This window comes from Strix aluco, chromosome 4 (assembly GCF_031877795.1).
Source record: "Strix aluco isolate bStrAlu1 chromosome 4, bStrAlu1.hap1, whole genome shotgun sequence".
In the NCBI taxonomy this organism is placed as follows: Eukaryota; Metazoa; Chordata; class Aves; order Strigiformes; family Strigidae; genus Strix; species Strix aluco.
Genome location: NC_133934.1, coordinates 125,577,557 through 125,590,652, shown reverse-complemented (window position 1 = coordinate 125,590,652; position 13,096 = coordinate 125,577,557). Strand labels below are relative to the sequence as shown.

At 40.7% G+C, this 13,096-nt stretch overlaps 1 protein-coding gene across 1 annotated transcript; it reads left to right on the top strand.

The window, feature by feature from the left end:
* The first annotated feature begins 97 nt into the window (after positions 1 to 97).
* Positions 98 to 11,299, top strand: CLBA1 (clathrin binding box of aftiphilin containing 1). Its single transcript, XM_074820991.1, has 6 exons — positions 98 to 162; positions 1,352 to 2,013; positions 5,911 to 6,059; positions 7,573 to 7,702; positions 8,972 to 9,085; positions 10,519 to 11,299. Exons 2-6 carry the CDS (start codon positions 1,555 to 1,557, stop codon positions 10,684 to 10,686), a joined length of 1,020 nt encoding a protein of 339 aa, XP_074677092.1. The 5' UTR covers positions 98 to 162; positions 1,352 to 1,554; the 3' UTR covers positions 10,687 to 11,299.
* Positions 11,300 to 13,096: the final 1,797 nt, after the last annotated feature.

The window sequence follows — 13,096 nt, the reverse complement described above, 5'->3', positions numbered from 1 at the left end:
GCCGAGGGCTCCGCTGCGCCCCTCCGCGGCCCCGCCCCGCCCGGTAGCGGCCCCCCCACCGGCCCGAGGCCCCGCCCCGGCACACCTAACCCCGCCCCCGGCGACCTGCCGGCTTGTCTGGGCCGCGGGCGGGGGCCGGGCGGCGGCGGGTCGCGGATGGCGGTAAGGCTGGCTCCTCGCGGGGCTGGGGCCCCGAGCCGCCCCCACGGCCGTAACTGGCCGGCGCCGCTCAGGCCCCGCGGTCGCCTCCCCTCGCACCCGCAGCGCGGGGAGCTGAGGCCCGGCCGCGGCCCGCCGCTCCCGGGGGCTGTGGAGCGAGGCGGCTGGCCACCCCCCCCCCTCCGCCTGCCGCCGCCGCCTCCTCCCGGCCGGAGCGCGGCTCCCCGCGGCGGGCAGGTACCGGCGCTCAGCCCGGGGTGCCCGGTCGCCGCTGGGGGGAAGCGCGGGTGGGGGAGGCTCTTCCCCGGGCGAAGCGCTGGCGGCTGCGGGGCGGGTGGGTCGGGGCCGGGCGCTCGGCCTCCGCCCGCCGGGGCTTCCCCTGCCCCGCTCCGCCCGGGGGCGGCCGGCCGGCCCCGCTGAGGCCCAGCGCTGCGGGGCGGGCGAGGGTCCCGCCGCTCCAGTGGTCCCTGCCCCGCTGGTCCTGGGCCACCTTCGAGGTGAACTGGGGGGAAGAACCCCCCAGGTTTGTTCTGCCCGTTAAGCACAGAAAATAGCCAGGAGCGGCCAGTCCTACAGGAGCGGGCTTGGTGTAGCTCCTAACCTGCCCCCCAGTCGGAAAAATGCTTGAGGAGATGGGATTAATCTGAAATGATAAATGCAGTGTTTCCTCTATAATTTACAGATGCCAAGCTGAACTTGCTAGATCTGTCTTAATTGCTTAAATAGTTGGAAGCGCTGTATTTGGCACAGGATTAAGCGGCCAGTTCCCATGTTGCTGCAAGTCACGTTTGCCTCTTCAGTCCCTGCTGGGACAGGGAAAGCCCGTGAAAACAAAAAGGGCATGTGTGAGGTGGATGAAATAGTTATAGAAAATAGTTAATAAGTGTTGGATATTGTCTATAACTATTTCGGTTTGTCTCCTGTATACTCAGTCAGTACTTGGTTAACATCCAACAGTGTCTGTTAAGTGTTTTCTGAACATTGTTCACTAATTTAATGGCTGGCTTGTGGTGTGGGCAGATAGTTAAGTGTGAATTTTTAGAATTTTGCCTACAGTGATTTTTCAGTTGTATAATACTGCAATGTGTTTATTTTAACCTGAGCATTCTTTCTCCTACTTTACCAGCTATCTGTCTTTATTCCTACACAGCCCTTATCACAGAGGTATTTATTTATAATTCTTTCTTTGCAGGCTAATATCCTACGCAGAAAGTGAGACTGAATAACATGCACGTGCTGATTACTGGAGGAGAGGCTGAAGGACATCCTGTTTTGATTTAGCAGTGTTGTTTATTCTTTGGGGTGAAATGAAGAATTTAATTCTGTTTTGGACATATTCAGGTTTCTAACACAACTGAACTTCAGTAGCCTTTTTTGCAGTACAGATTTCAGCAAATGAAAAAGATGCAGAACCTGTCACTAGTAGAAAGTCTTACTAATACAGACACACCACACCAGATGTCTCTAAAAGACCTAGCAGTTGAAGTAGGTGGTATGTCTCTAGATGAAAGTGACTGTAATTTGAATGAAAGGACAAATAACAAAATTATTAATCTTGAAGTAATGCAGGAAAGCCTCTCTGTGGTGAATAGCAAAGAGAAAAGTTTTGAGGGGTTTTCTGAGAGCAGTTACAGTACCTCAGAGCCCAGCAGTTCCTGGGGTGATTTTGAAGGCTTTGAGGAGTCCTTAGACAAATCAGAGAGATTCAGTCATAATCTTGAAGTGAAGTCAACAAAAATTTACAGAGTTGGTAAGGACTTAAGCAGCGGACATTGTAGCACTTCTGCTGGTCACTTTTGTTCTGAGCCATCTCTACACAGTGGAATACAGGAGGCTTCCAGCTCTCTAAATGAGGTATGTGGTAATAGTAAACCAAAGACCAGAAATGTTTGTGTTACTGCTTCCTACATCTCAAGATTTGTATCTGAATGTCTTCTCTATAGAGGGTAATGTTGTACAGGGAGAGAAACTGTCAAACTACTTTGCAGCTAGCTCAAGTGGAACAAAAGCAACTTCTTTACAGTGTTTGACAAATACTTAAGTTATCCTGCTGGAGAGCTTTAAAGAACCTAATGCTCTACTTTGCTTCTAGAGACTAGGAATAAGTAAGCAAGTGAAACCATGAACCTTGCCCTGAAGCACACGCAATTTAAAAGCTAGACCAGAATGAGCATAGGAAACAAAAAATGGTGAAGGTGGGTAACAAAACCAGGGTGGACAAAAATTATGAGCAAGCTTATTGAAGTATACCAATATTACATTGAGTTAGAAATTGGCAAAAACAATAACTTTTGTTTTACTAATATACTGCCTGAATAATACAACAGTCTGGTTGGAATTTTAGCCTGATTGTGGGTGGAAGTTAATGACACAAAAAGATTAATGGAAATAATTTAATTCATTTTTTAGCATAGGATGTTACATTCTCTAATACAATGTTATAACTAATAATCTGAATAAATAATGTGTCCTTATCAGCACAAAAAGAGGTTCAGGTTAAAGGGTTATACCTAGTTGCAATTAATGTGTTTCTATGTTTACCAAACATGCATCACCAAAGCGAAGCAAAGTAACAAAAAGAAAATAAGAATGTACAAATAACAAACAAACCACCCTCATCCTTACTACTTTTATCCTAAGTTAAAACGTTTGAAAAAAGAAAGCAATCAGCTAAGACTTCCACGGGGTTAATCAGCGGCAGTAATAGCTTACTGCTTGTAGTCTGTTAGGTAAGTTTTAGTATGCGTAGGGGACTGAGGGTTTTCTGGAGACAGGCTTTCTTGCCCTTGCCTGGGAACTTCACCTGTTGCAGAGGTACTACTAGGGAAGGGACAAAGATGCATGTCGGATAAGCTGTCTAGATAGAGTGGAGATCACAGGATATTTGGTCATTGCATAAACAGAGAATTTAAATTGTTCATAATGCTAGAAATCGGGGACAAGAAGTCTTATGTTCAAAAAAAAAAGTATATAATGACTGAAGCTGAAATAGAATATAGCAGATTGTTTGGTTTCTTTCCAAAAGCGGTAGATCTTAGTCTTACTGAAGCCTTTGCTTTATTTTTGCATTTATTAAAGGCAAAAGGAAGCGTCCAGTATGAGCTAAATAAGTTAACCATGCCTAGAGTTTCAAGTTGTATTTTCTTATCTCAGGGTAGAGAAACAGCTGCAGAGCTGTTGGAGATTTCTCTGGGTGTAGAATATACATGTAGCTTTTCATTCATCCTTGTGCTTTTTATATTGTTTGGTCGAGATCATAAACCCTTCAGGTTGGGGCTCTCTCTTCTGTATGGTCAATAGAAAAAAGTCCAGGTAGGTTGGAAGGGACCTCTAAAGATCATCTGAGGTCAGAGGTCTGACCTTCAATATCTAATGCTTCGGTTAATTAGATGATGTCAGTCTGGAGCAGAATCACATATTTTAAGATTAAAACAATAGTAATTTTCTTGCAGCAGCTGGGTATTTTGCCGACATGATTGAATAACTTTAGGGATTTTTCCTGTGTTCTTTAAATACTGGCCTTTGTGAGAGGAACTAGTGCACTTAAGCACTAGAGTATTCTGATATAACAGGATATAGAGGATTTAGTCAAAAAGCATGGATGTGAAATTTATGCCTTTGTGTTTTTGTAATTAGTACAAAGCCACGAGGTAAATGGAAATATACCCAAATTTTGTTTTAGAAATGCCTGCTGAAGCAGACAGTAATAAAGGTAATTTTAAAAAATCTTGCATTTTCATCTGGGTTGTCTAAACTGTAAGCCAGTGACTTGTATGCATGTTGGAGTAATGTCACAAGGCAATACTGCAAATGAGGCAGACCTGTGTTTCCCTCCATTCACATTTCTGTGCCTGTAATTTCCCCCCCACCCTAAAGCCAAGAGCAGCTGCCTGACTTTTCCTTGGCTCCTTTCCTTGGTCCCATTTAGATTTTGGTACCCACTTGGAAATTATTTTTTTTCCTTGGCTGTGATTCTCCATGTATGCTTCAGCAAGTGTGCTTTCATAGAATTATGCTTCTCAGGCATCTTTCTGCTCCATACAGTATCCCTGTTGTAAGTTAAGTCTACTGAAATAATTTATAAATTGATTTAAAGTATTATGACACTTTGGGCAAGATTCAAAGGATATTACCCAGGAGACTTTGAATATCCCAGCAGTCGCCCTTCAGGATAGGCAGTTTAACAAGGACTTCAGGAGGGAGCAGCGTGGGGCACAAATTCTATTTCTAGAAGCACGCTCAGAAGTACAGAAGCCTTCTACCAGCTCTGTTGATTTTGCCCACTCATCATTAGATTAAATCTGTACTCTCAGTATTCACTGCACTTGTCTGAGTTCAGTATGATGAAACTGTGGAAATATTCTCCATTTATTTCAGCTGTTTGAATTACAATTAAATGAAGCTGTCAAAATACAGAGTATCCATACTTAATGTTTTTCAGATTAAATTGTTGATTGCTAGGCAAAGAAAACAAACTGCCTGGTTTCGTTCTCTAGTTTTCACACAACATTGCTGCTCCTGGATTGCAGTCCTTCTGGAGGGTATTGAAGTCAATTAATTGCTTTGATTTAGAAAATTGCAGTAATTCCTTCTTTGAAGGAATAAAAGGACAAAGCTTCTGGACCAGATGGCATGATAACATCCCTTTAGGATAGCATGTAAATTATGCACTTTTTTCCTTGTATATGTATTTCTTAGTCTTCAGATAACCCTGTTACTTCCAGTAGGCCTGTTTGGGTCACTCCTGTGGCTATGTTCAGTCCTCCAAACCTCCTTCTTGTTACTGCTGGAGGAGGAAGAAGTATGTAAATCTGGCTCAGATTTTTAACATAGGCTGGAAAAAGTTTGGTGCAAATGCAAGGAGATAGAGACATAATCACCCCAGCTTTTATGCAGTGCACACAGTGCAAGTATTTATTGCTAACTATAGCATTTAGTAGCATTTGGCTGAATTAGGTGTGTTCGAATACAAAGTTAGCAAAACAAACTTTTGAGTTGATATATACATCAGTTTTGACCTGAACTGAATTAGCTGAGCAGAAGGAGTTTTGAGTGCTAATAGGCAAACCAGTCTGTAACTTAGTAGCTGGGGAGCTAGAGTTCATCAGAAACTCTTGGACTCTTGCTTCTCCTCCTCTAATTCTAGGTAAATACTCAAAACACTGAACTATGGGCTTAGTCCCTCTGTGCCATAAATATTAATACAAATTTTAAAAACAATAATACAGTCTCTAGAAACACTGTAGTCTTTGGACTAGGGCCTTCATGAACCGTGGGGATGGCCTGTGTAACATGTTGTACGAGCACATGTCATAGGAGGAGCGGCTGAGGGAACTGGGGTTGTTTAGTCTATAGAAGAGGAGGCTGAGGGGAGACCTCATCGCCCTCTACAGCTACCTGAAAGGAGGCTGCAGAGAGCTGGGGATGAGTCTCTTTAACCAAGTAACAAGTGATAGGACAAGAGGTAATGGCCTCAAGTTGCACCAGGGAAGGTTTAGACTGGATATTAGGAAGTATTTCTTTACAGAACAGGTTGTTGGGCGTTGGAATGGGCTGCCCAGGGAGATGGTGGAGTCCCCATCCCTGGAGGTGTTTAAGAGTAAAGTTGACTTAGCGCTTAGAGATATGCTGTAGTTGGGAACTGTTAGTGTTAGGTCAATGGTTGGACTGGATGATCTTCAAGGTCTTTTCCAACCTAGACAATTCTGTGATTCTGTGATTCTATGTGTAATAAAACTCTGTTTTTTCTAGGCAAACCACAGCTATGAGGATATATTTAAGTTGGGCTTTCCAGAAGTCTTTGTATCACAGTCCAGAGAGAGCGTAAGAAGCTTAGATCAAGTACTTGATACAAATAATGAAGATGTTGGGATTCCTGAATTTATGAAGAATCAACTTTGGTAATGAGTTTAGATCAACAGTTTAAAAAAAAAAAATAATTAAAAGTTCCTCAGCAGTTAATTACTCTGTTTATTTCATAATTTAAAAATCAGTGGTACTTGCAGGTAAACTTAAAAATCTTTTTAATCACTATGCTCTTCAGCATATAGATCTTACCAATTTTGTATTGTGTTGTTAAAGGAAATGGACTGTGGTTTAGCCATTGGAAAACAAGGAAGGGAATACATCAAAATTACAAATTCCTGCTCAGGGTTTTTCCTGCTGTTGGTGTGCTTTCTTATGACTAAGCCTCTGGAATGCCAGAACACCCAACAGGCAGCCTGCTCTTCCTGTTCGCTTGTCCTCTCTTCACAACACATCCGACTTATTTCTCCATCATCTGAGGCAGGAGCATTGCTGCTACTGCTTCTACTGACAACCCACCTGCTTATTTTTTTCCTCCCTCCATTTTCCCAGGTGGTAACTACTTCTTATGTCTAACCAGATGTGCTTCAGAATCTGTGGTGCATCTGGCTTCTTTCCTGGGGTTATGTTAATAGCAATTAGTATCACTAACTTAGCTTTCTTCTGACAGCTGGAATGCTTTTAGATTTGTTACATGTTTTTGAAGGATCAGCAGCTTCTGAGCAGTATTGTAGTTACTGAACAGAATTGTAGTTATTTTTGCATATATCTGAGGCTTTGTATCTAGAAAGTTGGGTCAGACCATGCTTTGGAAATGTCATAAGAATCACAGGAAATGTAGTTAAAACATTTAATGCAGGCATCCTTTCATCAGGTTCCTTATAAGTGCATTATATTTTGATCAGCCTCAGACTTGTGGAGAACTGTGATATATATGTAAAAGGGACTGCAATATTATAGCAGAGTACCAACTACAGACAAAAAACCCCTAAGCTGCTGTGGTAAATAACTAAAATCAATGATAATTGCATCCTGTACCAAGCAAAAAGCAACTGGATTTATAAGGATGAATACAATGTAAGAACCCAAAGTGCTATGTAGAGGGAACTCTTTAATTCTCGCTGTTTCAGTAGAGCGTGCCTTTGGCTTGTTATGTAGTACGTACGTGTCCAGAGCAGGTGCAGGTCACCCATCTGAGCAGCAGGCTGCTGCTGCAGTGGAGAAGCATGGCTGATAGGAAGGAGAAAGGTTTGAGAGACAGAAAATGCAAAGCGTGGAATTAATAGGGCTGAACTCTACCCATATTTCACAGAAGCAATTGAATAGTGCAAGCTGTTGGCATATAACAGTCTCTGAAATATGCTTCTAATGCACTTCTTATCTGAGAAGCTCAAACATACAGTTCTGTTGACTTACTGTTTCCATTGTCTTGCAAGCTTATTAGTACATTGGGTTGATAGTTTGAATTAATGTAGAAAGAGTTTTAAGATAAGTTGCTTTTTAGATCAAGGGAGGCTAGTACATGAGTGTATGTAGTGACAATAAGTTATAGATGTTCACTGGAGACTTTGTACACCTTATAACCTCAAATTATGTTTTCTTTCCTAGCATTGATTCTGGAAACATATGGAGAACACTTAGAGACTTTGATAATACCCCCAGTTTAAGACATCCCTGGAGTAAATCTCATTGCCAAGAAAACCTCTTGAGTGTTCTTGGAATAGATGCAAATCAGAAGGTAATTGAACAATGGTTTGCTGGTATGCCAGCATAAACACTTGGTTACCAATCTGATTTTCTGTAAGCTATATGTGTAGATGCATGAGGAACTAGGTCTGGGTGAGTCATAAGTTTTTTTTTTTTTTAGAGACAGCCTTTAAAAATGATAGTCTAGTGTTTTTCCATCGTTATGTGTAAGTAACTGTGAAATTGTGCAGGATTAAATTTTGATTGTCTTTACATTAAAGTCTCCACTATGTAGTGCCCTGTTGTTAGGTGGTTCGTTCAGCTCCCGTATAAATGTGGAATTAGCTTTCAGATGTGTGTGCAGTAAGATGATTTACTTTTTTGCTAAGAGTATGAGAAAATTGTTAGCCTCTAATATCTTTCCATTAAGTGAAAATCAGATTTGAATCACAGGCTGTTAAAGTAATTACTGGATGTTTTTACTGTATAGGAACTGAAAGTGTGTTCCACTTCTCTTTTCCTCAGATTATTCAGTCTGTTTTTGCAAGGCTTGAGGGAGAGTATGTTTTAAATTGAATTGAGACCAAATCAACAGTATTGAAAGATCTCAAACGTCTCTGTTTAATCTCTTGTTTTGAGAAGATAAAGGTATCAGAGGTCGTTTAGTATTCAACCTGGTTATTTAGTTGGGATGAATGACTCACATATGGTTTTCAGAAGTAACTGTTTCAATTGATAATTTGATTGCTTAAGTATGGTGGGGGTGGTACAGTGTTCAATTTTGATTTTATGGACATATTTGACCTTTCACGCAAGTTATATACAAACAGAACAACAGTGTTGAAGGTATAGGACCTGTTCTACACTTGAAAGTCACTTTTATAGAACTGTCACTTAACAGGAGAGAATGGGAGACATTTCTCCAAAATAGCTGAACTCCTCTTCTGTTTCTTTCTTGCCCATAGATATACTGGCATTAAATCAGTGCCCAGGCAGCTTAAAGTTATGTCATTACATCTGTGACTGGAAAACTGTATTGCTTTTAACAATACTGATGAAAATGTATTTCTCAGCTATTTTCTGGTGTAGGTTAAGGCTAATTTTAATTGGAAATGGCTTTTTAAATTAATTTAAGGCACAGTTAGATTCATGTGTGTAGAACTTGTTTTGGCATAAAATTGTTTTAATGCAGGGGGGGCACATGATAAATCAGGAAGTGAGATTTGGTGGTTATTGTTATTTGAGGGAAACGTCTCTTTAGGTTACATACTGTGAGATCAGATAGAAATTCGTAAAGAAAATGTAAATTATGTTTTATTAGGACTTTCTGGAGAGCCAGGATGATATTTTTGAGGAATCAAATGTTAAAGATAATGAGGACTTTGGATTTGATGGATTCAGTATTCATGACTGCAAAGCACTGATCCAGACTAAGGTAAGAATTGTTCTGAAAGTAAGCGCTTCAGAGAACCACAGAGTATATTCTACATGTTCTTCTGTGCTGTAGCCAGCTGTTCCAGCACGTCTCCTAACGTAATTGGATGTGGAGTTGTTTTTTTCTCTTTGAAACCTATCTGATGGCTTTAGAAAAGGTACAATATAATGTACCAAATGCAAAGCAACATAACAGGGGGGACACTGAAATACAAGGTTATTCATTACGTAGGCTGGATTTTAGGCCAAATTACTTAATGGTTGAGAGAGAGCAGCGATATATAAAATGTAGTCAGGATGCTCTGATGACAGAGGAAGATTAGCGTGTCTATAGAAGGATCGGCACATCCATCACTGATGATTGTAACTCACTCCTAAAATATATGGTAAGGGAAAGATTAGAAGCAAAGCTGGTAGAGCAGAAACTGCATTTGAACTTGTATTTCAGATATTTAGAAAGATTCAGATTTGGTTTGTTCACTCAAGGAGAAAATGGGCTACTTAAGGAGGAAGGCAGAATTGATGTTAAAATTACAAGGATTTGAGAACATCACTGTTTTTAGGCTCTGTTACAAAATATACAGATAAATACTTTGTTGTTAGTGTGCTTGTATCTTTGGTCAAACGGGCCTTAATAAGCTCTGTTTGTTTCTTGCTAAAGCAGTGGAAGTTGGAATGAAAATTCCTCATTGCTTTGAAAAAAAATCAGTTGCGTTCTGTTTTTAATAAAGTATTTTGGATGAATATTCTTGACCCAAAGTCCCTTCCTCAGTGAAGAATAAACTTTGAGCAACTGTTGTTGCTGTGGAGATGCGTAGTTTGAGGCATGCTTTCATTGCTCTGGTTTGGTCTATTTACTGCACTGGACAATGAAAATGTATAACCATTCCGGGAACCTTGTGCATAAGATATGTTAGGCTGGAGAATTCAGAAAGAAAACCAGAAGAGACTGTCCAGCTTACTCCTTCATAATTCAGTTCTGCTTTTGTCAATGAGTACATGGGGGTGGGATCACAGTAGCTGACACGTACTTGGAAATGTGTAAAATACAGAGACAGGGTTTAGGCAAAGAAGTGGTTCAAGGTAGACGAAGGAGGAGTAAAAGTAAAAAGAATCATGTTAGATACAAAGGTACAAAGTTAAGGTAAATGGACAGTATTTTTCTGGAGTAGACTCTGAAGGGAAAAAACAAGCTCTGCAGCTTGGTGTCTCAAAGTAAAGCTCATTAGGAAATGTATGTTGGCACTTTTAATTTTAAGTAAGTTAAATTGTATAGTGGGATGTTTTCCATTTATCTTCCCAGTTATGTCCTTTTTTCTTCTTATGATAATTTTATTTTTAAGAAAACTGTATAAAAATTAGATAAAATGTACAAAGTGATTAATTTTTTTTCCATCCTACTGCAAGTTAACTTAGTTTTTCTTTTTCACTCAGCTTTCTGTATCACCGGATTCCGGACATGGTCATCTTTTCACCTGTAACCTCTTTTTGAAAACCACATCACCAAATGGAAACATGCAATACATAACAATCCCAAGGAAGAAGCACATTTTTGCTGCACACAACCTAAAAATGAAAATTTTCAGTAGTGATATATGTTGAATGAAATGCACTTTTTAATCTTTTTTTTTTTTTAACTGACTGCAGTTTACCTTCATTTTGTTACTGGTTTGGTACTATAGACTACATAATGTTCTTTAGGAAAGTGACATATTGCTGTATATGAGGTACCTAAAGCCATGCTTCTAGAAGATATTTATCCTAATTAGTTATGAAGTCAAAGGTGTAATTTTGTCCTGCTAAGTTTTGCTGCAGGGTCATGTCTCTTACAGTAAATCCAGCTGCAGTTGCACCTTAAAGATAGTCTGGTGGACTACTCTCCTGAACTACTGACCTTTCAGGCCTTTAATGCCTCTTTGATCAAAAACCTTCTTTCCCTGCCAAAATCTAAACACACCTCAGGTGTGTTGTAAAGTGTGCCTTGTCACCATCTCTCCTCATATTTGGTCCAGTTTGGATCAGCTGAGATCTGTTACTTTGCCACTGCTGAACGTAATGAGGAGCCTTCTACATCTGGTGGCTTTCACTGCAGTTTAGGAAAATAAAACTGTTTTAACTTCTGACAAAGCCCACTGTGGTGGTAGGGGTAGAGTCAGTGAAATGTTTTGTTCTGGCATTAGTTTCTAACTGAAATAAATCACCTCTCTGAAGCTGATTTTAACAGGACTACTTGGATTCATTCAAGCTACTTGAACACTTATACCGTACATAACTGTGCTTGTTAAGGATTAACAGGGGTGTAGTTCAGGACTTGCACTGCACAATGCTGTAAATAGCTGCCCTCCTAAAATTTTATAGTAACTATTGACTATGTTGCCCTTCTTCCTGCATACTTGAGTGCCAGAGGGGATGCACTTCACTATCATTCATATAATCCATGGTGCTTCCCTGCCAACTGCAACAGCTTCGTTTATTCATTGGTAATAACTTTTATGCAAGTTACTAAACCATTTACTGCTTTAGCCATTCAGAATATGAGAATTTGATATGGCTTTTTATTTTAAAGAGTTTCTAAGCACTGCAACTGATATGTGTTAAAAGCAGGGAAGAAACTTGGATATTCCAAAACTAAATCAGTTAATTATTTAATGATGTGCCTTTTCTGTTCTTACAATTAAGAATATTAAAAAGCACTGTCAGACTCCAACCCTTCATCTAGTAAACTGTTCAGCAGTGAAATTACAGTTATAATAATTTATAACTTCAGCAGTGTTTATGGTACCTCAGTACTATTAGCATAGGATGACTGTGTGTTGGTTAGTCAGTAAATGGGAACAGGCCATTTGGACAAGTGCTCTTTGGAAGTGGCTCAGCAGCTTCCCTGGCCCTGCAGGGGAACGCCACATGGATGCAAGAGCAGGTTAACTTTTTCACTTAACACTGGATTTGAATTAATTTTCAGTTTCCCTTATAAGTCCTTCAGAACATTCAAACATGTATTACATAGATTGAAGTCATACACTCACAAAAAAATGCCAATAAATGATGAAGGGATAGCTGAGGTTGGTAATAAACATTATTGAAATCAATTATAAAACCCCATTTTTATGCTTTTGGACAAGCAGGGCCCTGCAGAGGTGCTCGAGGGGGCAATCTGTAGCATATACAGCACCAGCCCCCAGAGGCCCTCTTCTGGACTTTCCAGTTTGCTTTTGCTAACATCAGATTAATGTATCTAAGAATGTTTTGCACTGTTACCTCAGGAGAAGGGTGAATCCATCATCTTTCCCTCTTAGTAGCAGGTTTTTACAGCCCTGTCCAAGGTACAGATTGGGGAAAAAAAAAAAGGTTTCAGCCCTTTATGATTCAGTGGGGAAAAAACTATTGGGGTTCCAAAGGTGATGGGCTCCACATTTCAGATTGTTCTGAAGGGCCACCTGAGCCCTTACTGCCTCTAACCACAGGCTGCACAACACAACCAAGAGACCTTTCGACTCCTGTCTCCAGTCAGATGAACAAGTTCCATCTCTTCAGAGAGAAAGACTATCAGCTTTAAAACTACAAAGTAATTCAATTCAGCTTCAAGGTTGTGCAGTCCTCCAGCCCTCATCAGAATCTGGAGACAATCTGTGTATTTGGGGGTACTCACAAAGGGAAAGCTGCACTATTAACTGACAAGAGAGCATGCTCAGGCAGACAAACTAAATTTTAGTTGACTGTTTTCAGGCGTATTGCAATAGTAGAAAGTAGCCTTGCCTTCTGTTGTTATCCTGGGAAACGAGGGGTGCCGGAAACCCCTCTGGTGTGTTCTGCACAAATAGTGGCTGTTCATTTCCTTTAGTCATTTCCTGGTTCCTGCCTGCCCCAACAACCGCTGCCTACCCGCTCCGCTGCACTGGGGAGCAGCAGGTGCTCCTTCTGTGAAAAGGGGGCACAGAGGAAATAAAACTTTGTATCTTGGTATGTTTTAAGATACAGATTTAATAACTTCTAATCTTAGGTCTAATCTCAG